The sequence below is a fragment of the Tachypleus tridentatus genome, chromosome 10 (assembly GCF_004210375.1).
Source record: "Tachypleus tridentatus isolate NWPU-2018 chromosome 10, ASM421037v1, whole genome shotgun sequence".
NCBI lineage: Eukaryota > Metazoa > Arthropoda > Merostomata > Xiphosura > Limulidae > Tachypleus > Tachypleus tridentatus.
Genome location: NC_134834.1, coordinates 80957787 through 80984054, shown reverse-complemented (window position 1 = coordinate 80984054; position 26268 = coordinate 80957787). Strand labels below are relative to the sequence as shown.

General features: G+C 34.4%; 1 protein-coding gene across 3 annotated transcripts in view; it reads left to right on the top strand.

Moving 5' to 3' along the window:
* The window catches only part of LOC143229700 (pleckstrin homology domain-containing family G member 5-like), a 202633-nt gene extending 176589 nt beyond the window's left edge, over window positions 1-26044 (top strand). For 2 of the 3 annotated variants that reach the window (XM_076462412.1, XM_076462413.1), the window contains 8 exons: window positions 868-1017; window positions 2654-2791; window positions 3403-3531; window positions 11008-11250; window positions 12499-12711; window positions 13960-14247; window positions 17339-18198; window positions 20690-26044. In XM_076462412.1, coding sequence (XP_076318527.1) covers window positions 868-1017; window positions 2654-2791; window positions 3403-3531; window positions 11008-11250; window positions 12499-12711; window positions 13960-14247; window positions 17339-18198; window positions 20690-20699 — 2031 coding nt within the window. In that variant the 3' untranslated portion in view covers window positions 20700-26044. The remainder of the gene's footprint in view (window positions 1-867; window positions 1018-2653; window positions 2792-3402; window positions 3532-11007; window positions 11251-12498; window positions 12712-13959; window positions 14248-17338; window positions 18199-20689) is intronic. The other variant, XM_076462414.1, reaches the window with a different exon arrangement.
* The last annotated feature ends 224 nt before the right edge of the window (window positions 26045-26268 follow it).

Genomic DNA, 26268 nt, shown 5'->3' with positions numbered 1-26268 from the left:
GACGGCCAAAGTTGGACTGCACATCGAATGGACAAGAGTTGGCAGTGAACCAATTAAAATAGGTGTTAAACATATCACTTGTGACATTACGTATCACAACCATGGCGAAACGCCTTTGTATCATCATTTATAAATCGTTCTTATAAAGTGTAGTTAACCCCCCCTCTCTCGTTCATCTTGATGGATGTACATCAGTGCTGTATTAAATGTGTTTATGTTACACCAACTATCACAAAATACATCTGTAAAATCAAACAAACCTTATATGAACTCAGTTAAGAGCTTGTATCCAGCTTAGAGGTTTCTTTTCTATTTTTAGAAAGTGTATTAGCGGCTTTCAGCTGATAGAAAGCTCTAGTTTTTTTCTTCCCAAACTTTTATATCACAAATGGTTATCAGTCTTTTATCGTTTAGTGAAAAATGAGGAGATTAATTTTGATAATGTTACATTTGTTTAAAATCTGAAGGTGATATTTTGATAATGTTACATCTCTTTAAAATACGAATGGAAATGTTTTGATATTGTTACATCTGTTCGAAATATGAAGGGAAATGTTTTGATATTGTTACATCTATTCGAAATATGAAGGGAAATGTTTTGATATTGTTACATCTATTCGAAATATGAAGGGAAATGTTTTGATATTGTTACATCTATTCGAAATATGAAGGGAAATGTTTTGATATTGTTACATCTATTCGAAATATGAAGGGAAATGTTTTGGTATTGTTACATCTATTCGAAATATGAAGGGAAATGTTTTGATATTGTTACATCTATTCGAAATATGAAGGGAAATGTTTTGGTATTGTTACATCTATTCGAAATATGAAGGGAAATGTTTTGATATGTTATTTTTACTAAAGTGGTGTGAGACTCAGAAAGACTGTGAACGACTTCGTCTCACTGACCTGTTGGTGAAACCGATGCAGCGACTGACCAAGTATCCTCTCTTATTGAAAGCCATAAAGAAGAAAACAGACAATGAAGGACAGTCTAGTGCATTGTTAGAAATGGTTAGTTTGTTTTGTTTTTCCAAATTTCAGATGTGGGTCACTTAAAGCTTCCGCTTTATTTATTCAATGTAAAAATCGAGGATTACATAATTTGAGTTTTGTTTTTAAGTTTATTTCGTCTTTGTAAAATATAATAGGTTTAAATGAGAAAAAATAATCTTCCTGAAAATATTCATATTTCATTGCTATTCAACCAGATCTTTTTAAAAAATAACGAGTACGATGATCAACAACAAAAAATACACACACTTTATATCAGTGTATTAAAACAGAGATTAGGTGGCAGCACATTAATGGAAGAATTAGGTAACTAGTTTCAACATTTTTATAGCTTGTTTATTTCGTTTGTAGTCAAACGCAAAGCTACTCTATGCTGGGCTCGGCATGGCCAGGCGGGTTAAGACGTTTGACTCGTAATCTGAGGGTCGTGGGCTCAAATTCCCATCGCACCAAACGTGCTTGTTCTTTCAGCCGTGGGGGCATTATAATATTACGGTCAATCCCACTATTAGTTGGTAAAAGAGTAGTCCAAGAATTGGCGGTGGGTGGTGATGACTAGCTGCCTTCCTTCTAGTTTTACACTGCTACATTAGGGACAGCTAGCTCTATGCTTTGTCCATCATAGCTATCGAAACCCGATTTTTAGTTATAATCCTTTTGACTTGCCGCACTGCCACTGAGGAGGGGGCTCAAGTAGAACTGAAGAGAACACATGAAAGTGTCGAAACTAGCTACATAGTATTTGTCCAAATATTTTGTTCAAGAGGTTTGTTTTTCTTCTTAATTAAACTAAATGCACGGTAGTCTGTACTGTACAGTAATGTTTGTTTGTTTTTGAATTTCGCGCAAAGCTACACGAGGGCTATCTGCGCTAGCCGTCCTTAATTTAGCAGTGTAAGACTAGAGAGAAGGGAGCTAATCATCACCACCCACCGCCAACTCTTGGGCTACTCTTTTACCAACGAATAGTGGGATTTACCGTCACATTATAACGGCCACACGGCTGAAAGGGCGAGCACGTTTGGTGCGATGGGATTTGAACCCGCGACCCTCAGATTACGAGTCGAACGCCTTAACCCACCTGGCCATGCAGGGCCTGTGCAGTAATGAAAAATTCTGTTTGACCGCATTGAAAATTTGTTTTTGTCTGTTTCTTTACGGAGGATGAAAATGGATACATTAGTTTTCGAATTACCGATTAATTCTGCACGGACATCGGTCTTTATAAACACGTTCTGTTACTAAACTGTTTTAGTCACCAAATTTTTGTGAGATTATTGTTTCAAGACGCTTATTAACATATTAATGACACGAAACAGTGCAAACAAAAATACTACCATTATTGCATTTTATCATATGTATTTTACACAGAAAATAAGTGATTTCATATAAAGTTGTCGTAAATTTTTTATCCGGACAAAAAATAAAATTGTTCAAAATAAAATCACATATGGACCGTATGAGAAGTGAACAGTATAAAAACGGGAGGTGATTTGAAGGTTTAAAACTCAATATTGTTATCGAGTCGTACGTCATTTCAAAGTTGAAATTCTCGTGCCATGTTGAGTGCTGCCCATATTTTCTATGTCCATCTGTTTGTTGTATGTAATTTTTTTAATCGATACGTTGTTTTCAGAATGAATGTGTGGAAAACTTCGTGTGTCTTGTTGACAGCACGCTTCGACAGCAGCACGAGAGAGAAAGACTGGCGTCCATTCTAAACAGAATTGAAAGCTACGACGGAATCGAAAGCATCAACGACGAACTCGAAAAGGTCAGGGTCAGTGTGGTTAAAATAAATTTTTAATTGCTCTAACTCAAACAGCGAAGAAATATCCTCTTTAAAAGTATAAACATAAATTACGACCATTATTTCGTAATATGTAAACAGTGTGGCTTTATGTCACTTGGTGACCCAGAATAAAATCATAGAACTGAATTCTGTCTAGATGTATCTTGACTATTTCTGTTGTGATCAAAAACTTTTATCAGATTACATACAATAAAACTTTACTTTATTCTCAAGGTTTCACCTTAACCTAAATTCTTGTATTTTATCTGATGATGCCAGGTAAACGTGGTGAAACACTGTGATTAAAATAAACACGTTCTACTATGTAAAAACTGATACAAGCTTGTGAGAATACAACACTTAGTTTTGTAGTAGAAAAAAATGCTTTAAAATGATCAGTTTACTTCGACAAATATCAGTTGTAAGCAGTTGCAACGATATACACCACGAAAGCTACTATTAAAAATACTTAAATAACGTGAGTTATCGTCTAATTAATTCTTGCAAGAATCAAACAACATCTGTAATACACATGCGTGTAACTGACGTATTCTGGTGTTTCAAATAATTTAATTTTTTTTATAATGCTATAGATGATGAAAGAATATGGTTACTTGTCCCTCGATCTCACGTGCCCGATGCCTGGATGCGGAAATGATCAGATCAGACAGCTTTTACTTGAAGGATCTGGTCTGAAACTACGGGATTCTTCTTCAAGTAAGGTAAGTGGTATGACCCCCATTATTCTATGACAGAATCATGTTAGTTTATTAAAAATGTTATTTTATTATTTTTCAGCTAATCTTCTTTTTTTAGTCAAGTGTTATATATTACTTTTATTGATACCTTGGTTTTCTACGAATATGGCATGTTATGCGATTGATTTTTTTATGTTTTTCCTGCATGATTTTGTGTTATCCAATGTGATGTTCAAGGACTTGGAATGTATGAAAGTTGCGATCACAAAGAATACAGTTAAGTGTTAGAAATTAAGGATGGGTGAATATGGACAGAGGAATGTTTCTGTAGAGTAGAATCAAACAATTATAACTTGTGTTAGGATTAAATCAAATGGTCGAATCAAACAGAGAGTTGTATCCAAAAGAATTCCAGAATACACTGTTGCTCAAAAGTTCATGCTTCATACGACTCGTTACATCTCCACTTTCCACTGGTTTTAGATAGTTTTACCGTTTAGTTTATTACCAGTTAGTTTAAACAACAAACAAACACGGTAAAATGTATACCAACTAAAAAAATGAACTCATCTGATAACTGGGTACTGGTCCTCTATTGATGCAGCGGAATGTTTGAGAACGGGTTTCCTAGGGCGTGGTAGTCAGAGCGTAGAAAACCAACCCATTGTGTAGCTTTGTTCTTAACTACAAAAAAGGAAAGCAATCAAACAAACAAACAAACAACTATGTACATGTTTAGATTTACATATATCTAAAATGCCTTTCTTTCATTACGTAACATCAGGTGGTGTACATTATGTAACATCAGGTGGCATACATTTTGTAACATCAGGTGTTGCATATTATGTAACATCAGGTGGTGTACATTTTGTAACATCAGGTGGTGTACGTTATGTAATATCATGTGGAGTACATTTTGTATTTGAGTTCATCTCATTAACATATATTAACTGGGTTCGTAGTATTTATTAAATGTCATCATTCATCTACGACACGGGCCTGCGACGGTCTTCAAATTTGTACATGTTCTACAGTAATTCGCTGAATCAGAAAATGATATCCATTTCCCTCCATCAGGTATAGATATTTCACTAAATGTCATAACGCAGTACATAAAAGAAAGACCCAAATATTTGGTCTTGAGATTAAAAAAACGTAGAGTTCACACAAACAATCAGGATGAATGAGGATGTATGTTCTTTTGACATCAATATTTTTTTCCACTTTCTTCAGTTTGTTTGTATTTTTGTTTACAAACATAATAATAAATGTTCACGATGGTAAACGATATAATAATATGACCTGTGTAAGAGTTCTTTCCTTCCCGATTTGTAAAAAAAAATCGTAATAAAAAATTTGAATATTATTTTCGGAATCTATGTAACTGAATTATGGAAAATCCGTTAATAAAACCAAAGGCAATCTTTATGAAATTTAAGTTCGCAGGCCTGTGTTATCATTCGATATACTTGTAAACAGTGCTGAAATACCTTAGTATGGGGTAGGTGACAAGGGTTGGTATCTGAAGGAAAGTCTAAGTAGGGTTAAGTCATGCTTTTATTCTACCTCTTCTCATTAATATAGATAAGAATGAATACACTTAGTTGTCATTCTAAAATATGTTAAGGTATTAATTTGTATGTTAGTTTTTAAAATATCCTTTCTAAATCTATTTCGTTAAGCTCTGGTTTAAGTTTCGTAATCTAAATCGTCTTTCTTTTACAGTTAAGTTCTATTCATCTTGTCTTGTAGACATTCGTTATGGGCGTGATCGGATGTAGATTTATCATTCGTCAATAATTTGCAAGTTCTTTTACGGGTGTGTTTATAACAGCCTAACAGTTGAACTTATATAGAACTTTAACCATGAATTTCTTGTGTTTTTTTTTTTTTTTATTTATTATATTTTCAATCTTAAAACTACCCCTAAATCCATTTGTGAATAGCTTGTATGAAAAACGTACATAACCAGTTTTTATACACGCAGTATATGCTTGCCTCGTTAATGTTATATTTATTTTTTGTTTTGGAGCAGGCCCGGCATGGCCTAGCGCGTAAGGCGTGCGACTCGTAATCCGAGGGTCGCGGGTTCGCGCCCCCGTCGCGCTAAACATGCTCGCCCTCCCAGCCGTGGGGGTGTATAATGTGACGGTCAATCCCACTATTCGTTGGTAAAAGAGTAGCCCAAGAGTTGGCGGTGGGTGGTGATGACTAGCTGCTTTCCCTCTAGTCTTACACTGCTAAATTAGGGACGGCTAGCACAGATAGCCCTCGAGTAGCTTTGTGCGAAATTCCAAAACAAACGTTTTGGAGCATTTATTTTGTTGCTGATCATGTACAGTAAAACACCACTTTTATTTTTAAGTATTTTAATATTGAAATATTCATCCATAGTATTTTGTAACCATGGCGAATTAGTATTGTTAACTTATTTTATTTAAACAACTTTATAATTCAAGTGTTTAATTTAAAACATGAGCCTTGCAGTTTGTTTTTATGTTACCCTATCTCACATTCTAAACTGCCGTTTATATGATGTACTACCAAGCTGAAGCGCCCATCGTACATCCCGGGGCGTAAGGAATGAATGTAGGGCTTGAACTAATAAATGAAAGTAATTTTGTATTTATATACATAATATTACTTTAAAAATATTGGATTTCACACCTACTTTGTTCCACGTTACAAAAACAGTGTTACAATTTCTTTACTTCATTACTTTTGCCAATTCCTCTCTACAGCCTTAGTGTTTGTTGATATTTTGAGTGCTTCGTGATAGACCGTATTAGAAGTTTCTTCCTCATTCCTGGTACAAAATAAAGAGATGCATTGGTGATTCAACTCATAAACACCCAACGTAGAAATGACCATATGAAAAGCGATGAACTTTTGGATATAACTCTGCTTTAATAGTCTGATCTTGTGCTTTGATTGCCAGTTTTCCTGATAAAAATATGGACGTCTGACATTTTTAATGAAGGAACATAACGTTTTCCAAGAAAAACCCAAAACGCTATTCAAGAAAAAACACTACAAGCAAGACAGTTTTAGGAATATACCTTGGTAAAAGATTATGGAGTCTTTAGCCAAACAAACATATTTTTCTTCTGGGTGTGGAGGAGTAATAACTGCCCTATGACATGACCCGTGATTCCATGTATCATCATGCTAGTTTTGGTTAATATTAGTCCAAAGCCTATGGAAGTTCTCGGGCAAACACACACACATATACATATATATTTGTTTTTGTAAGCACAAATGTATCAATAAAAACAAGTTGAGGCTATTGTTGGTCTTCCAGAGCAAAATTTACAATTTTGCATTAATTATTAAGATATTGTCTAAATTTACTTGTGTGTTGAAGTTCATTAAAAATGAGAAATATATCATCAACCTATCTTCGATAACATACGCTTGAAACTCAATTAGAAATTTTTCAGTTATGTTTTTCTTGATGAGAAAGGAACAAATTGCCACGTGTTATTAAATTGGAAATGAGATGTCTTGGTAACAGGTCGTGGCATTTCTGGATATATCTTTATTTTAATAATAGATCAATTGGACATTGGTTTACATAGATTCTTCATCCATACTTGCTCTTTACACATTCTTAACAAACTGTTTTTCATTTCATTTCACAGATGTTTGTTTGTTTGTTTTGAATTTCATTCAAAGATACTCAAGGGCAAGCTGCACTAGCCGTCCCTAATTTAACAGTGCAAGACTACAGGGAAGGCAGCTAGTCATCACCACCTACCGTCAACTCTTGGGCTACCCTTTTACCAACGAATAGTGGGATTGACCGTCACAATATAACGCCCCCACAACTGAAAGGGCGAGCATATTTGGTGCAACGGGGATTCGATCCTCCGATCCTCGGATTACGAGTCGAACGCCTTAACCCACCTGGCCATAAAGGGCTTATTTGACAGATAAAAATTATTTTCATAGTATATTCATTGTAAATGTAATGTTCCAAAAGTTAAACCAAAGACCATCTAACGTTTTGACTTTCCTAGGTCATCTTAACCTGGTATGGGTTCTCTCCTTATCAATAAAAGTGTTAAAACCCATACCAGCCGTTCTGAGATACATTTTTATTTCAAGTGGGTTTCTCGTCATCAAAAGTTGATGACCTTATCTTTATATATTCTACTTATGGAATTAGATTATCATTTTAAATTTAAATACATAGTTCTGTAATTCTGATTGGTTGTCTTTATACCTCTTCCTCGCCCTCTAGTGGCTCAGTGGTAAGATTGAGGACTTATTATGCTAAAGTACATAGCTTGATCCCCGTGTTTGGTACAGTTCAGATGTAGCTTGGTGGTCAAACACAAACAGACAAAACTTTTTTCGATAAAATCCCTTTCTATTCAGTGAAATTTGTGCTGTCACTTAAAATTTTACTGTTTTTAAAGAGAGAGATAATCGATTTTATTCATAAGATGTATTCCACTACCTGTATCAGGTTTTAGGTTAATATTTAGTAATTTTTTTCTCAGCCTCTTTATTGTTAACAATTCTTTTCTATTAAGAGTACGTGTTAAACCTAACTTTATATATTACTTGAGTACTAACATTGCCTAAAATATAATAACTATTATCTCATATTTTTGTTTTAAAAATTCTAATATTTTTTCAAAAGACAACTGATAAACTTCAAATTCAAACTTGAAGCAGGAACCATGAATACTAAACCTTTCGTTTTCGCTTTTATTGGAAACATAATCAGAAAAATTAAATATCACATTACTGAGATAATTAAAATAAGTATTACCTGCCTGTCCTTTTCTTAATCGATTAAGTTCATCCACAATTTTTCTAATTTTAAGCAACAGCTTATTATTTTTGTAATACTAAATTTTATTAGATGTATATAATTTGTACAACTGAGTTGTTGTGTTTTTGTCACTGACAAGATGTCTATAAAAATTGTTTCTTGAAACTTCACTTAAACATATTAGGTTTGTTTGTTGTTGTTTTTTAAGAAATATTTTGATTTGTTCTGAATTTCACGCAAAGCTACACGAGGGCTATCTGCGCTAGCCATCCCTAAATTAGCAGTGTAAGATTAGATGGAAGACAGCTAATCATCCCCACCCACCAGCAATTCTTGGGCTACTCTTTTACCCACGAATAGTGGGATTGACCGTAACATTATAACGTCTCCACGGCTGAAAGGGCGAACATGTTTGGTGTGATGGGGATTTGAACCCGCGACCCTCAGAACGTAATAAGTTTGGGTATGTTATATTAAAACCCCTTTAAGTATGCAAATCAACAATTCACACAGAGTCTGGCGGTAAGAGCACTGGACTCGCAATCTCAGAGTCTAAAATTCTCGCACTTTCAATAACACAAAAATTATAATGTTACGATCAGTTTCGCTATCATTTGGTAAAATAGTAGCCTATGAGTTGTCAGTGGATGCTGCTGACAGGTTGTCGACCACGGGTCAAAACTAGGGACAAAGGTAGATAGCGTTAGCACTATGTCTTAAAGTAAAACGCAGAGTATCAATGAACAATGTGAGATTACAGTGGAATAGAATGTGTCAGAACTACATTTTGATTTTTTAAGCGTTATTTATGTAGTGGGACATCACAAACTGATGACTTTTGGAAAGAGCATGTAACAGCTCTTTACAGCGTAAAATACTCATATTTATATCATAAAATCTTATTTAGATCTATAATTTATAATTTCCAAAACAGGGATATTCAATATACTTGTGGATTTATGTAAGATTGGGCTGTTGAAAAGAGCTCTGAGAAGCCGTCATCATTGCATATTCTAAAGATTATGGAATGTGCACAAGGAGGAGTAGTGTACTTTGGACATGACAACCTTACGACGGTTAGTTTGTTTATAGTTAAGCACAGAGTTACTCAATGAGTTATCTGTATTATACCCACCATAAGTATCGAAGCCCGGTTTGTAGCACTGTAAATATGCAGACATCCCACTGTGTCACTGGATGGAGGAGACATCTTATGACGGAACATTTTGCACTCAATGGAAGCTACGCTGCAGGGCTTGGTTTGTTTTGAATTTCGCACAAAGCTACACGAGAGCTATCTGCGCTAGCCGTCCCTAATTTAGTAGTATAAGACTAGAGGGAAGGCAGTAGACATCACCATCCACCGCGAACTCTTGAGTTACTCTTTTACCAACGAACAGTGGGATTGACCGTCACATTATAACGCCTTCACGGCTGAAAGGGCGAGCGTATTTAGTGTAACTGAGATTCAAACCCGCGACCCTCGAATTACGAATCGAGTGCCTTAACCACCTGGCCTTGCCGGGTCCCCTGCAAGGCTATTATCAAAAATGCATGATCATCAGATACAACATGATCAGGTGTAGCAGTCTAAACTGTAACAACGTGGTGAAGTTCTAGGATTCTATTAACGTAAAGTAATCAGCCCTCTGTATTTCTGTATAATTTCAAAGGTTAACATATGATAAAAGTGTGTTATCAACAGACTTAAACCAGAGCTCAAAGATATGGGTCCAGCAATACACTTATTAAAACGTATATAGGAAAGTTTCTGACTAAATGAAGTATTATTTTTATTATGTATTCTCAGCAAATATATGCATTATATAACTTTTGATAAACTAGACGTTTTTGGATATTTTAATTAATTAATTATACAATAATAAACTGGTAATAATATAATTCAATAAGCAGAGCTCCACCTAGAAATAATTTTAAAATAGTTTTAGTTTAATATTTACGGAATTTCTGTCTCTTTTACACTATTCAACACTAGCATGATGCTTGAGGCCTCACGACATTTGGCTGTGTTGTTCAGAATTAGTCCAAGTGAGAATCTATGGCCTTCAAGTGAACAAAGTTTCATAACTGGATGGAGTTTAGTAAACTTAGTTCCCAACAACTACTGCACGTGCATCTTATGGCGTAGTCAACTTAAATCCCCAAAAAGCTCTTGCTTCCTCATTCACACATTTTTATTCAAAGACTTTCACACGACACCTGTATTCACACACATGAACATGAATGAAACGTAACTGTTTCATACCGCAACGGCATACAATATGTGACAACTTTTCTACAAACTTTTATCAAAAGGCTGTATTAAATCAAACTAAATGTAAATTTTACCGCGATATAAAGTATTATTAACTCCTGTTAATAGTATTGTCGGGCAACAGTTATAATACAGCGTAATTAACAAATTATGGGCAACTTTTGAAAAGCTTTAATTAGTTAATTAATCAAAACATGTCTAAAAATTTTTGAAGTAAGTGAAATTCGCCATGCGGTGAGAGTTGTTTTTTAGTAATATGAATCACAAAGCTTAGAAAGTGCTAAAATAGTCCCTAACAGATTTTCTAACTACTGCTATGAAGTATAAAAAATGTATGTTACATCAGAATTTTTGACTTCTTTATAATCAAATTACACCGTGATATTACATGAAATTACAAGGCCTTTTTATCTTTTCGTTTGCGCCATCTGTATACATCTAGGTGGATGTACACTGCTTCCTATTTACGGACCTTTTTCTTATCTGCAAGTCTCTGGGTAAGAAAGGGGACAAAGTTCGAGTGATCCGACAGCCATATTTGGTAGACAAATTGAGAGTTCAGGAGCTCAAAGATGGCGGAGGGTTTGTGGTGCTGTATCTTAGTGAGCTACAAGTTGCTGTCGCTGCTTTTGTACTCTACACTTCTGAAGCAAAGATATGGGTGGACACGATACGACGGTCGCAGGTATGTTTGGTTCTCACTTGTGAAAATGAGAACATTCTTTAAATAAAGATTCTATAATGAGTGTGCACATGTATATATGGCGTCTTTTAGTACAATTTTACTTTAAAAAAAAACACCTTTAATGTGCTAGGTTCTCTTATTCTTTCACACTAACAAAAAGAAATTAATCTTTTAACTGTAACAAAGAGTGGACTCGCATGAAGCTACGATACGAGATAGAAAATATCCTTTTATATCTCAACCAATCACAATTTTCAATATATAATGTTCTTTGAAAGCGAAATCGCAGGAAGCTACGACACTAGAAAGAAAGTATTCTGTGTTTTGTTATTTTATATATCAACCATTCATGCTATCCAATATAAAAGTGTACTCGCTCGAAACTATGATATTATAAAAAAAAAAAAAATTATATCTCAACCAATCATGGTATCCAATATAAATTCTTTTTTGAAATTGGACTTACACAAAGCTGCGATACAAGAAAGAAAATATTCTTTTATTTTATATCTCAACCAATCGCGGTATCCAATATACATTATTCTTTAAAACATTCAAAGTAAAACAAGTAAAAAAACAAACGACTACTTTTTTAGTGTTGCGAGTTCAATAACTCGGTGTGAAACCTGTTTAGGTTTGTACTAGAGTCTGTACTATAGAGATTAAGTTTTGAAACTTCGTTATATATTTTATTCCATAAGTTTAGGGGTTATTTATTCAATCTATCATGGTAGTTTTTAGAAGGTAAAAAAACAAACAATATTTCTTTTTAACTCTAAGGTATTTCCCATCTTCTGAAAATGTTATTTCATAACTTCATACGGTGTACAAAACAGTTAATTAGAAACCGACACAAAAGCCTAAAACGAACCTCAGAAACTAATTACCGAGCCTCTTTTCTCAGTTAATAGTTAGAATGTGTCCATTACCTTCTGGCAAGTTAATTTAACATCAGAGTATATTACACGTGATATGTAATCCAAATCATTTTTCTTTAACGTTACGCGGTAGGCTATAATTTTGCATCCAAACGAATAAAATCCATTTAATAGTTTCTTTACAATCTAGGAAGAAGCTAATTAGCTAAGTGGATGTATATACAACCACTGAACATTCTTGTAATGTTTTAATTCAATAATCACTTTCCATTCTGTACTTTCCAAAGAAAACAACGTTTTAACCACAGAACCTACAGAAGAGTGATATCACGTGCGGGTAAATGATACAGTAACAACGTCTCTTCTCTAGGATTTATACCAGGAAGCTAAGCGGACAGTTAAAGATAAAAAAGGGCTGGGTTTTCTACGAGCAAGCTATGAGGAAGAAGATAATATCTCCGCCGCCAGACTTGGTTCGCGTTCACCCCGTACCTCTAGTCATTCCAGTTTGATCCATTCTCATAGCGGATCTGTGGACACGAGTGATCCCATTTCTACAGCTTCAGTGTGTGGGCCTTCCACTGTAAGTGTAGACATTCACTGTGTCTGTCTCTGTGGTAGGATCTCTCTCTCTTTGTATTTCTTTCTCTTCCAGTACTCTTCTCCACTTATTAAATAATTTTATCTAACTCTAAGTTTGTTTTTTCGGTTTCAGTAATTCACTGAACTAAGTAACTTTCATTTTTCTTATTTACTTTCTGTATGTTTCGTTTGCTTTTTTTTTAAATTTCACTTTGATTAATTAAATTGTCTTAACTCAATGAGAATGTTTAAATTGTTGTGTGTTCCAGAATATATTCTATAAGTAACTCTCTCTACCTTGTATTTCCGCAGGCGCTTTTGATTTTGTTACCTATTTAATCTATATATATTTCTTTACTCCTTCGACAATAAACATAATTTTCATTACGTTTCTATCCAGATGTCTGGGTGAAGTGGTATTTATTAGTCGCCACGGGATTTCTATCATCCTTTATTTTGCTTTAAATGCTTCTATCTATTGTGTCTGTTTGTGACTCTTCGAATAAGATTATTTCACTCAGTTCTTTTTTCTTTAAGTGGAAATACTTATTTTCTTTTCATTGTTATTTCTATCTCGTTACACTATGTTTTGTGGTAAATTCATCCATTACACTAATTGAAAGAATTTTCACTTATAGTATTCTGCTTCTCCGATCAGTTGGCCAGACGCAGATTATTGGTTAACGTGCTGGTTTATGGATCGAATGGCCAAGGTTCGAGACATACTTCAACTGAACACGCTCCACAGTTTTAATTGTGGACATTTGAAAAATAATAACACTCGATTTATTTGGCTCAAAGAGCCTGTCAAAACACTTATGTCGACTAATGTCCTGCTGGCTAGCTGCCCTCCCTCTGGTCAGTGGCACAGAATTAGGGATGGGTAAATATGAGCCATGATAGTCTCTGACCTATTCATTTATCTCACATAAAGTGCTGTTTATGAGATGAGAACTAATCCTTCAACAGTTATGTGCTACCGTTTTTGACCACTCTGGACCTCATAACATTAAGCTGAGCAAAATTTTCATGTATAAAATAATTTTGATTTATGAGTCTATAAATTAAAATGATTTAAATACATTTTCATCATTTGTTTAATTTCTAATTATTTATAATTTAACAATATATTTTTAACAATGTGTTTGTTTGTCTTTAGTGCGTATTTATGAATATCTCTTAGAAATTTAAAAGGTAATACATTCAACTAAGAAAAACAATTTTTTAAGTACAACACCTATTTTTTTAGTGCAATAAAGCAACAAGCTTCGAGCTAGGGGACCTAAGAAATTCCAGTGTTAGTAGTGAAGAAGGACCAACCAATGAAAGAGTACGAGCAAATAGCATGGAGACACGTAATGGGCCAATCAGCGTGACGGTGACATCTCCAAGACCAGAAAGAAGAGCATTCTTCTTACGTGGAGCAGGCTCGGGGTCATCCACCCCCAACACCTTATCTGTAGGGCCTGCCTACCATATGGGTGACTTAGGAGAACTAAAAGAAAACGAAATGGTTCATCCACCTCCTTCCATACAGGTTACATACATTTTCATTTATCGTTGTTTAGGTGTGAGACTACTACTGAACACATTTTAATACCTTATTTGTGTGTATGCTCAAAAGTGTAATTAATATTGAAAGCAGTGGCGTCATGTCCATGGGCAAGGGTTGCGCTCGAGCCCTCTCAATTGTTTTCTATGTACTGTTTTATTAAACCCAAATCTATATATGAACATTTGATTAAATATATTCAAAACATTTTTCACAAAGAATTTTTTCTTATGTTGGACACTATTTCCTCGAACACGTGGACGGCTTATGGTACTGATTTTTGTGATCGTGGATTCTCATGTGTTACAAGACGTCACACGCTGCTTACCACTGCTTGGAGATGACTTGCTACAGGTTTATTTCTGAATGGTCCTTATACCTTAAATTGATCTATATTAATTTGTTTTACACTGCCATTAAGTACAAAGGGTATCCCAATCTTGAAATTCTAACTCCACCATTTGAACACATCTTTATGGTCTAAGTGTGTGAGTATTTTTCATTGGAAGGGGCTGTTACATGTTATTACCAAAGCTATGATCTTTCGGTAAATTCGTACTAACTACAAAGCGCCAATATTAAAATGTAGTTCTGATACATTCCGTTCTATTGCAGCTTTATATCAACTGTGATTGTCACTTGAGGTAAAGATTTGCTTATTCAAAGGCTTTTTAATATAACGCATTCAACCCTCTGTAACTTCGACTCGTAAGTCTTCTGTAAAACATAGCCTGAAATTACGCCCCAAAATATTTATAACAACGAGGGTACCCAACTGGTAATGATACATTCTAGTGACACTACACACTTCTAATTAGTTTGTTTGTTTTGAATTTTGCTCAAAGCTACACCAGGGCTATCTGCAGTAGCCATCCCTAATTTAGCAGTGTAAGACTGGATGGAAGGCAACTGGTCATTTCCATCCACCACCAGCTCTTGGGCTACTCTTTTACCAATGAATAGTGGGATTGACCGTCAAATTATACGCCCTGACGACTAAAAGAGCGAGGATGTTTGGCGTGTCGGGGATTATAACCCGCGACCCTCGGAATACGAGTCGAGTGTCTTAACCACCTGGCCGTTCCGGGCCCGCTCCTAATTAGACCGGCAGATTTAGTTCTGACATATGTAGAAAACTTGCTTTGATTGGAAGTTATTGATAATTAAATCTCTGGTTTTAGCTAAAAAGTCCAATTAACGAGAAAGCATATTGATAAGCGTTATGTTCAGGTAACAGTAGGTTGTTGACAACAGTACTGATGACAAATATAGTTAGAAACTCATATCCGTCGAAAATAACGAAACTAAATAATAGGGCTGAACAATCGCCAAATTGTTTATATTTTTATTTAAAGAAGATTGATGTTTCGATCCAGCGCTTTTCGTCAGATCGTACAGTTTACAACCAAACACAACTGATGAAATATAAGACACTTAGCTATTGGTCAATCAGTTATTTAATTTTCAACAGTACTAATGCCGTTGATGTGTTTTCATTGGCTCAAACTTTCTGATCCCCAAGTGTTAACGATGGTTTCAATTTAGGCAAACTTCATTGTTTTAAAGGTTTCACGACTCATTTTCTAGTAAAAGAGCAAATGCTTGTGATTGAGTTTAGTTTCTAACTTGTATAAGGAGTTTGATTTCAAAACTTTTATACCTATTTCATTACTCTCCATTATGATAACGTTTTCCTTGTTACATTTAACTGCTCGGTTGTGTTGGCTGAAATACGAGTCTAAAGAGTACAACGAAGAAGTAAGACGGAAATCACGTTGTTCCAAATCACCACCCTAATGACTTCATCTCGCGAATCGTGTAAACAGTTTCACGATCTGTTTGGGTTTGATTTGATTTGAATTTCTTGCAAAGCCACACGATATCTATCTGCACTAGTCGTCCCTAATTTTTCAGTGTAAGACTAGATGGAAGGCAGCTAGTCATCACCACCCACCGCCAACTCTTAGGCTACGTTTTTTACAAACGAATAGTGGGATTGACCGTCACATTATAATGCCCTCACGGTTGAAAGAGCGAGCATGTTTGGTGTGATGGGGATTCGAACCCATGATCCTCAGATTACGAGTCGAGTGCCTTAACCACCTGACCATGCCGGGCTTTCACGATCGGAGTTGTTGAATTTATCTGATCAAAACATCATTCATTCCAAAAATAGCCAAGTTGAAATAAAAGAACCAATAGCAACGTTAATAAAGAAGAAGGGGCCGAGTTTACTCCAATTATATATTGTTTTAATTTCTCCCTCTTAAATTACATCTTTACATGTAATTATACAACTTGGGTCTTCTTGGGTAAATTGTGTGTTTACAGTGCGTGCCATTTTGTATTATTTAATTCTTTGTAATATAATATCTTTGTATGGCTGGTCTATTTAATCTAACTTGGTTGTTCAAATACAACTACTTTTTGTTTTAAATTACAATTTCATGCATTACAAAACTAGATTTTAATTACAATGTATTTATTAATTTTTTCATATCATAGTTTTTTGTAGCAAATATTTAACTAACTTTGACATTAATCGTTGAAGTGAACTTCATATTTGATGTATATAAACGTTTTAATTTGATCAGATAAGTATTAATATAATATAAAGTATTATTGAATTGGGAATTTTATCATCTTTCCGATAATGCTGTTGTTAATATTAACAACTTTATAGGGTGTTGAAGAGAAAAACCGATTTTAACAGTGTCTTAATAACTTCAATACGTCATAGAGAATTGCAAACAACATCAGTTTTAGCTCAGACTAGTCTTTTCCCTTGTGGTATGTACTCCCTGATTTATTGTTTTGTTTTCTTTTCAACGTCGGCATCAAGGGGAAAGATAATTTTACTAATTTTTGGGTGACTATTTCTCTTGATCTATTAAATGATCTTTTATTTGTAAATTTAGAATATTTAGTCGCGTTTAGAAACATAACGATGGTGAACCTACATCATTTAGAAAAACAGTAATAATATCTGAAGATTGATCAAATGTTCGATCCTATACATAAAGTCATTTGTTCCCCTGACTTGGCTGCAATCAGTGTCGTGTTTCTTTACACGTAGGTACCGTTAATTTCACCACTGGCCAAGAACGTTTTTCCTACATCTCGACTACCAGTCACATCGCCAGTTTCTCCTCGTGTTGCATCTCGTCACTGGTACTTCGGTAACAAACCGCCTCTTCTGAAGACAAAGAACATATCGGGGCTTGTGACACACAGTGCCCCGACGAGTCAGGGCCCCAGCCCTGTACATAGCTTCGATAGTGACACTGTTGTCGGAATAACCAGCTCTGAGAAGAATACGCCTGATTCTGAAGACGAAGATCCTAAGAAACTGCTCATTAAGCAAGTTACACGGACATCTTGGCGGCATCACACTGCTGACTCTGTGGAGATCTTGAAGAAAGAAAGAGAAAAAGACCAGAATTTCCACAAACGATTATCGTGGAATCCGGGACAGCACGACAGTTGTCGTAGTGGACAATTGGGAGAATGCCCTCGGGACAAAGCGCTTCGAAACAAAGTTGTGGGCAAGTGCTTTAGTTCTGATTCCATGTACAGCTCTAGTGGCGTGAGTAGCACAGGATCTACACAGAGAAGTGTGTGTAGTATAGAGTATGAACCTAGTTTTGAAGGTTCGGATGTTTCAGAGGATACAGCAGTTCGAGAGCGAGATTATTACGATCAAACAGTTCTCACTGATAGTCAACGTAGTGATGACCACCTACAGCTTCCAACAGTCCCACTAGAGAGCGACATCGGTCGAAAACGAGAAGGCGGGAAATCAGCTATCCAGATTGCTGTCAATCAAGATTCACCTGGAGGGGTGGAGCTACACGACGTGAAAGAATTTCTGTCTTCTACGGTGGAGCTACACGACGTGAAAGAATTTATCCCCAATAACTGGCCAGGTGAATCTTCGTAAGTAGCTAAATTTCTCTCATGTTGAAAACAACCAAACTGTACGACCAGCTGTAGTGAATGTTGATGTATTCCTAGTGTAGCAGATACACTTCTATCAAGTTGAAAACAACCAAACTGCATGACCAGCTGTAGTGAATGTTGATGTATTCCTAGTTTAGTAGATACACTTCTATCAAGTTGAAAATAACCAAACTGCATGACCAGCTGTAGTGAATGTTGATGTATTCCTAGTTTAGTAGATACACTTCTATCAAGTTGAAAATAACCAAACTGCATGACCAGCTGTAGTGAATGTTGATGTATTCCTAGTTTAGTAGATACACTTCTATCAAGTTGAAAATAACCAAACTACGTGACCAGCTATAGTGAATGTTGATGTATTCCTAGTTTAGTAGACACACTTCTATCAAGTTGAAAATAACCAAACTGCATGACCAGCTGTAGTGAATGTTGATGTATTCCTAGTTTAGTAGATACACTTTTATCAAGTTGAAAATAACCAAACTACGTGACCAGCTATATTGAATGTTGATGTATTCCTAGTTTAGTAGATACACTTCTATCAAGTTGAAAATAACCAAACTGCATGACCAGCTGTAGTGAATGTTGATGTATTCCTAGTTTAGTAGATACACTTCTATCAAGTTGAAAATAAGCAAACAACATGACCAGTTGTAGTGAATGTTGATGTATTCCTAATTTAGTAGATACACTTCTATCAAGTTGAAAATAACCAAACTGCATGACCAGCTGTAGTGAATGTTGATGTATTCCTAGTTTAGTAGATACACTTCTATCAAGTTGAAAATAACCAAACTGCATGACCAGCTGTAGTGAATGTTGATGTATTCCTAGTTTAGTAGATACACTTCTATCAAGTTGAAAATAACCAAACTGCATGACCAGCTGTAGTGAATGTTGATGTATTCCTAGTTTAGTAGATACACTTCTATCAAGTTGAAAATAACCAAACTACGTGACCAGCTATAGTGAATGTTGATGTATTCCTAGTTTAGTAGACACACTTCTATCAAGTTGAAAATAACCAAACTGCATGACCAGCTGTAGTGAATGTTGATGTATTCCTAGTTTAGTAGATACACTTCTATCAAGTTGAAAATAACCAAACTGCATGACCAGCTGTAGTGAATGTTGATGTATTCCTAGTTTAGTAGATACACTTCTATCAAGTTGAAAATAACCAAACTGCATGACCAGCTGTAGTGAATGTTGATGTATTCCTAGTTTAGTAGATACACTTTTATCAAGTTGAAAATAACCAAACTACGTGACCAGCTATATTGAATGTTGATGTATTCCTAGTTTAGTAGATACACTTCTATCAAGTTGAAAATAACCAAACTACGTGACCAGCTGTAGTGAATGTTGATGTATTCCTAGTTTAGTAGATACACTTCTATCAAGTTGAAAATAACCAAACTACGTGACCAGCTATAGTGAATGTTGATGTATTCCTAGTTTAGTAGATACACTTCTATCAAGTTGAAAATAACCAAACTGCATGACCAGTTGTAGTGAATGTTGATGTATTCCTAGTTTAGTAGATACACTTCTATCAAGTTGAAAATAACCAAACTGCATGACCAGCTGTAGTAAATGTTGATGTATTCCTAGTTTAGTAGATACACTTCTATCAAGTTGAAAATAACCAAACTACGTGACCAGCTATAATGAATGTTGATGTATTCCTAGTTTAGTAGATACACTTCTATCAAGTTGAAAATAACCAAACTGCGTGACCAGCTATAGTGAATGTTGATGTATTCCTAGTTTAGTAGATACACTTCTATCAATTTTGAAAACAACCAAATTACAGAGAGTATAAAAGTCATTCTGTTTGATATGTACACTTTTTCCATATTCAGTATAACCAAACTTCATGACCACGACAGTGAGTGTCGATGTAATTCTGGATAATGGACAGAGTTATCTCATGTTGAGATTAATAATACTAGTGTTAACTGTATAACCAAGTACAGTAGGAATACTTTTGATGCTAATGAGCATGCGCTAAACATTACTCGTGAAACTAGTCATTGAACTATAGGTGGTGTAAGAATCTTACATTTACTTTGAAAGTTTCTATACTGTATCACTATTAGATCTGTTGTTAGACTACATGTAATATGTTTAAGGCTTGGTGATTATTTCATCATTTGAATGTACTGACTCTAACGATAACTTTGGTACTGACTATACAGTAATCCATTTATCTTCACTTCTGTAAATTCTACCAATTACTTACCTTTTTAATATGACTAATTACATTTCTTACTGTGTTTAGGTTAATTCAATGTGAATGAAACAAGTTGTTTATTGGAATGATGTCTTAAAATTTAGTGATACGCAATGAAACATTGTATTTTATAGGAAATATTATTTCACCAACTAGGCTGTAATTAACGTTGATTAGAAATAAGTTTGTAGTGTCTATGTATGTACTAATTTTGGTTTGTGCTTAATCTAGTAATGCTTGAAGATCATCACTCTTAGTTGGTGGAAAATGTTCAAGATGACACTCGTAACGGTATCGTTAGCTGGTTTCCTCTTCTAAAGAACGGAAGTGCAATATAATAACAAGTTACTGAACCAAACGCCAGTTGTTTTTTGTAAGGCACGAACTATGTGTGTATTTTTAACTTGCACTAGAACATCAACAATAGAAAAAATGGCGGGGAACCCGGTGGTCCTAAAGACTTTCACGGTCTATCAATTAATCAGCCTACAGGCAGCTCCGAAATATTTATCTTACATTTGTGACCAGTGTACAGTTACTTGTGACTGCATTAGAAGAAAGAGATATTCGTAATAAGTTAATATCAGAAGTATTACACTAACGGTTAATTTCATGTTTAATGTTCTGTAATTTTCTTGTTTTAAGCAGAGCACGAAATCGAACTTTTAACGCTTTGTGTGACTCGCTTTTTATTTTCTATAAAAAATAACATTAAGTAGTGACCTTATTACAACCAATCAACTTCATTTTTATTACTATAAACAAGGAGTATTATCTTATTTATTTAAACAATTTAAGGATTTTATATTCTTATATCTTAGTTAAATTCAGTATAAATCTGGTTTTTGTGAATGTGGTTGTAAATCTATGTCATATTGAATATCACTGTAGGGAACTAGCTATTTATAATATCTTAGTTTAATTTAAACGTGAAACTTTTAAGTGCGGAGAAAACCCAAAACTTGTCAAGACGAACAAAATAATTATTTCCTGTTTATTCATTTGTTTTAGATAAATGTATAAAACATTTTCTTGTTTTGTTCTTTGTAATTTATAAATGTGTTCATATTAGTGAAATCAATTATCTCTGTGTTTGTGTTTCTAACGTAACTGACCATAGATATAAATCGTCTATCGTTTCCTCTTCTAATATATTTTTTTGATTAATTCTTGCGTTGACGAATGTTGTTATTTCAATTTTGCTATTGGTTTTTATTTTTCCAACAGCGGAAAGTTCCATAATATCGGTACTCGACTGTGTGATTTTGTGTCTTTCAAAAACTGTGAAAAATTAGGTGTATGTTAAGTTGAACAGAAGTCAACGGAAAGTTTGTTCTCAGCTGTGTAAGTTGTAAGTGGTAGCTGTTTCACTTGAATTGGCGTATGGTGTCTCACAATATAAGTAGTTAAATGTTCTAACAATCAAACTAAATCTGTGTTCAAAGTGTAACATGTTAAACAAAGGAAAAAAAAAAAGCTTCCAGGTTTAGAATGAAAGTGTGTTTACAGCTAGTAGAGAATCGGGAAGAATAAAACACACAAAACTTCACACGGGTGTGATTGTTAGTAGAGAATCGGGAAGATTAAAACACACAAAACTTCACACGGGTGTGATTGTTAGTAGAGAATCGGGAAGATTAAAACACACAAAACTTCACACGGGTGTGATTGTTTTGTTTGGTTTCAACACGCATGCGGTGTTATAATTATAGAAGTCTCTCGTGGGTGTGGGTGTTAGAAATAGCTAGGTTATTGTGGTAAACCTGTACTTCTGTATTTATAATTTGACAGGGTAACAATGTATGAGGCTTAAATATGTCAGAAAATTTTCTGAAATTAGTTATTGATAAGAGGCTTTGTGATATTAGTCTTAAACATAACCTTTGCAAAGAAAAAAATCTTCTATTTTTTTTTTATAAAATAGATTTCATTTGGGCATTTCACAAGTTCTCTTTAACTGTGTGTTCCCGATATTCCCTCCAATGATTACATTCGTTAAACCTTTTGTAAAATTACCATAAAAACTAAATCTAGAAATGAGTAATTTTCTTTCCTTTCAGTAGTTACAAACACTAAAACGTTAAATTTGAAATGTGTAACTTATTGAATATTGTAGCGAATATTTAAGATGGAAATTTATTGTGATATGAAAAATCAAATCGAGGTATCCATTTTGACTGTATACCATATAAATGATGAAATTTTCAAGCTGGTTGTAGTCGACAATGTTTGGTCCTAGAAGTTGTATGTTGAGACTATTAACTGATGTGTACTCTTTAAGAAATGATGCACGTGGTATGAATATAATTCATTGTCTAAAAGATGCGAAGATTGAGTTATCTTGTAGATGAAGAAATATTTAAATTCATCTGTTATATAGTGCAAGTTCGTTTTACTGCAAGTGTAAGGCTCTTTATGAAACATGAATTCGTAATATGAGATACATTTAATTATTTTGTTAATTCATACGTAATAAAAATAACAATGTTTTGTGTGTATTGCTCTAGATTCAACTGTATCGCTCTAGACTCGACTGCATTACTTCTGATTAGACTACATTGCTTTAGATTCAACAGTATTCGTATAGGTTCGACTTCGCTGCTCTAGATTCGAATATATTGTTCGAGATTTGATTGCGTTGCTTTAGATTCGATCATACTGTTCAAAATTCGACTGTATTGCTTTAGGTTGGATTGGATTGTTCTAAGTTCGACTGCGTTGCTCTAGATTGGATTGGATTAATCTAGGTCCGATTGAATTGCTTTATATTTGACTCTGTTTCTTTAGATTCGACTGTATTACTCTAGAATCAGCATTCGTTGATTCTTTCAAGTTTACTATGGAATCAAAATGGCACAGAAACAACAACAAAAACACAGTTAATATTTTTTTTATTTGTTTTCACTGTTGTTATCTTTATATATACCAGTTTAATGATCAGAACTGACTTGTGTATATAGCTGTAAGTACTAGAATATATAAACTTAAATAATTGTCAGTGATCAAAAGTGGTTTATTACATGCACTAATAGTTATATATGTATGTTACTAGAAAATTCACTGCTCGTGAATGGGACCATGATTTGCTTACATAAAGTTTTAATTTTGGTGTTTTTTATTTAAAATTACATATATTTAGTGAAGTTACAAATATAAGGAGATCACGAGAAAACTGTGAGATACAGATATTTGGTTTTATATACTGATATTACCTAATGTATCCAAATTTCAGTAACGCCCACAATCGAACCCAGTACGTCTCAGATACCAAGCGAGTAATCCATCATTTTAACTGAAACATTAAGCCCATAACTAGGAACTATTAGTTTAGTGAGGTACTTTTTAACAACCAGTTAACAAGTATCGTGTATTTTGTATCGCAAATCATTTAAATAGTCCTTACAATTAAGCAACTAAACCAATGTTTATCGTATAGGAAAGATATGTATTGCATTTTATATATTGCATTAACTTTACTGACTGAATTTCATTCATTCACCAGTTTTGTACGAATATGGTTTGTGTATTTGATACTTTAATGCTAAAATCCATTGATAAACAAAGCAACTACAGAAGTGATGTCTATTAAACGTTTTGGAATAGTTCACTTCATCTTCAGTATAATTCAACAGTAAATACAGATAATACATCAGTAAATGTTCTTTAAATACCTACAGTCAATAGGTAACATTATTGGATCAGTAAGCCAACTGCTTTGGATTTTACTCTGTTGCTTTTCAGAAGAGTAGATTGTTTGTTTGTTTTTTTTTGTTGATAAACAGTAATTGTTTGTTTGGTTTGTTTTGAACTTCGCGCAAAGCTACTTGGGGGCTATCTGCGCTAGTCGTCCCTAATTTAGCGGTGTAAGACGAGAGGGAAAGCAGCTAGTAATCATCATCTATCGCCAACTCTTGGGCTACTATTTTACCAACTAATATTGGGATTGACCGACACTTTATAACTCTCCCACGACTGAAAGAGCGAGTATATCTGGTGGGATGGAGATTCACACCAGCGACCCTCAGACTGAGAGTCGAGTCTCCTAACCACCTGGCCTAAACAGTAATTACAGATAACAGAATGTCTTATTTACTTACTCTACTAATAGTTAGTGCGCTCGACTTGCAAATTATGGGTTTCAGGTAGAATCTTGTTACCGATCGCGCTCGCCCTTTCAACCGTGTATATGTTATAATGTTGCGGTCAATCCCACTTTTTCTGTTAAAAAGTAACCCAAATGGTGGCGGTAAGTAGTGTCGGCTACCTGTTTTCTTTCTAGTCAGTCGTTTCAAAAGTATAGGTGACTAGCGTTCCTAATTCTCAAGTAGCTCTGCGTGACATTCAACAAACAAATGGTGCATTTACTGAAAATGGATTGAGAATATTCCGAATCGTCCAATAAACATACTAACATTCGCTTCAGTTGTGTTTCGCAGAAGTAAGTGTTTCGTTTCACGGCTCTGTTTATTAAACGTTTTTAAGAATGTAAAGTGAGATGGTTTAATGACCAAACAGGGACATATACTAATTTGATTGTTGAAAGCCTAAAGAAGTAATATTTATGCTTCTGTGGTCCTGAAGTTATATCATTTTACGGCTTAAGTTGAACTCAGTCATACAACTGAGTTGAAAGTTGTCCTTTAAGTGTCAACAATTAACAGTTAATATTGTGGGCAACCGAACCTGCTTCTCTTAATTCAACTTTCTGTCTTTTTAGAAAACACAAATACTTATGTTTTACAAAGTGCTTTACTTATAATGTACCCATTTATTAAAGAACACGTGACCTGATATGTTTATGTAATTTCATAAGCCTTTATGTCATTACTGCTACTTATTTATTTCTGTTTGCATATCGTTATCGTATCGTTATGTTTCCTGAGAGCAACATGGCCGCGAACTTCAAAGCTAACCCTAAATCAACTAATGAATTCGCATTGTTTAAATCCTGCAAAGTGAAATTAAATCAGACGAAATATATTTTGAATTTCTTATATTCTTCTGCGTTAATATGGTTTATTGTTTAATATGACTGAGAGGGTTTATGGTTTGGCGTCAGTATATTAACAACAGTTATTTCGTGTTTATATTTCCCTTGAATAATCAATATCGATTCGATCAAGTTGTTGTTGTTATGTACAGATTTTTTGAGTTTAAACATCTTTAGTGAAACAATTAAGTGATTAATGGAATGTATTGAATGCATATGATTATTAAAATGTGATAATCTGACATATAGAAAGAGATACTGAGAATCAGTTACTAGTCAAATGTTTAAATCGCTTTGTCAACTTATAAAGCACTTTTGACTTCTTCAGTAAGTATGCAATGAAGTTTCGCTTCGAAAATGTTTTCGTTTTAGAAAATTGTTATATGAAAATCACATTTCTTTCTATGTGTATCAACTCGTGAAAAGCACTACTACAAGCTTCTTGAAATACTGTCATGGTTGTGATACTGTTTTGTGTATATAGCACATAAAAATGTATATGTACGTTTGTCAGATTACACATTTTTAGTTGAGAGCGTATTTATTAGAATATCTTTTGTCCAGCATTAAAATGCACTTGACTATAACTCGCAAAAGTGTCTATTGAGTATTTTTTTTATCACAGACCTATTAAATAATTTTTCCAATTATTAAGCAACTAAACCAAATGTTTGTCGCACATAAAAGTGAGGGAAAATATACTGAAATTTGACGAGATCCATTATTTAAAATATTCCAATCCAAACCCGATATGGTTGTTCAATAATTTATCACTTTATACGAAAAACGTGTGAAAAATACTTGCGTGACTTGAAAAGTT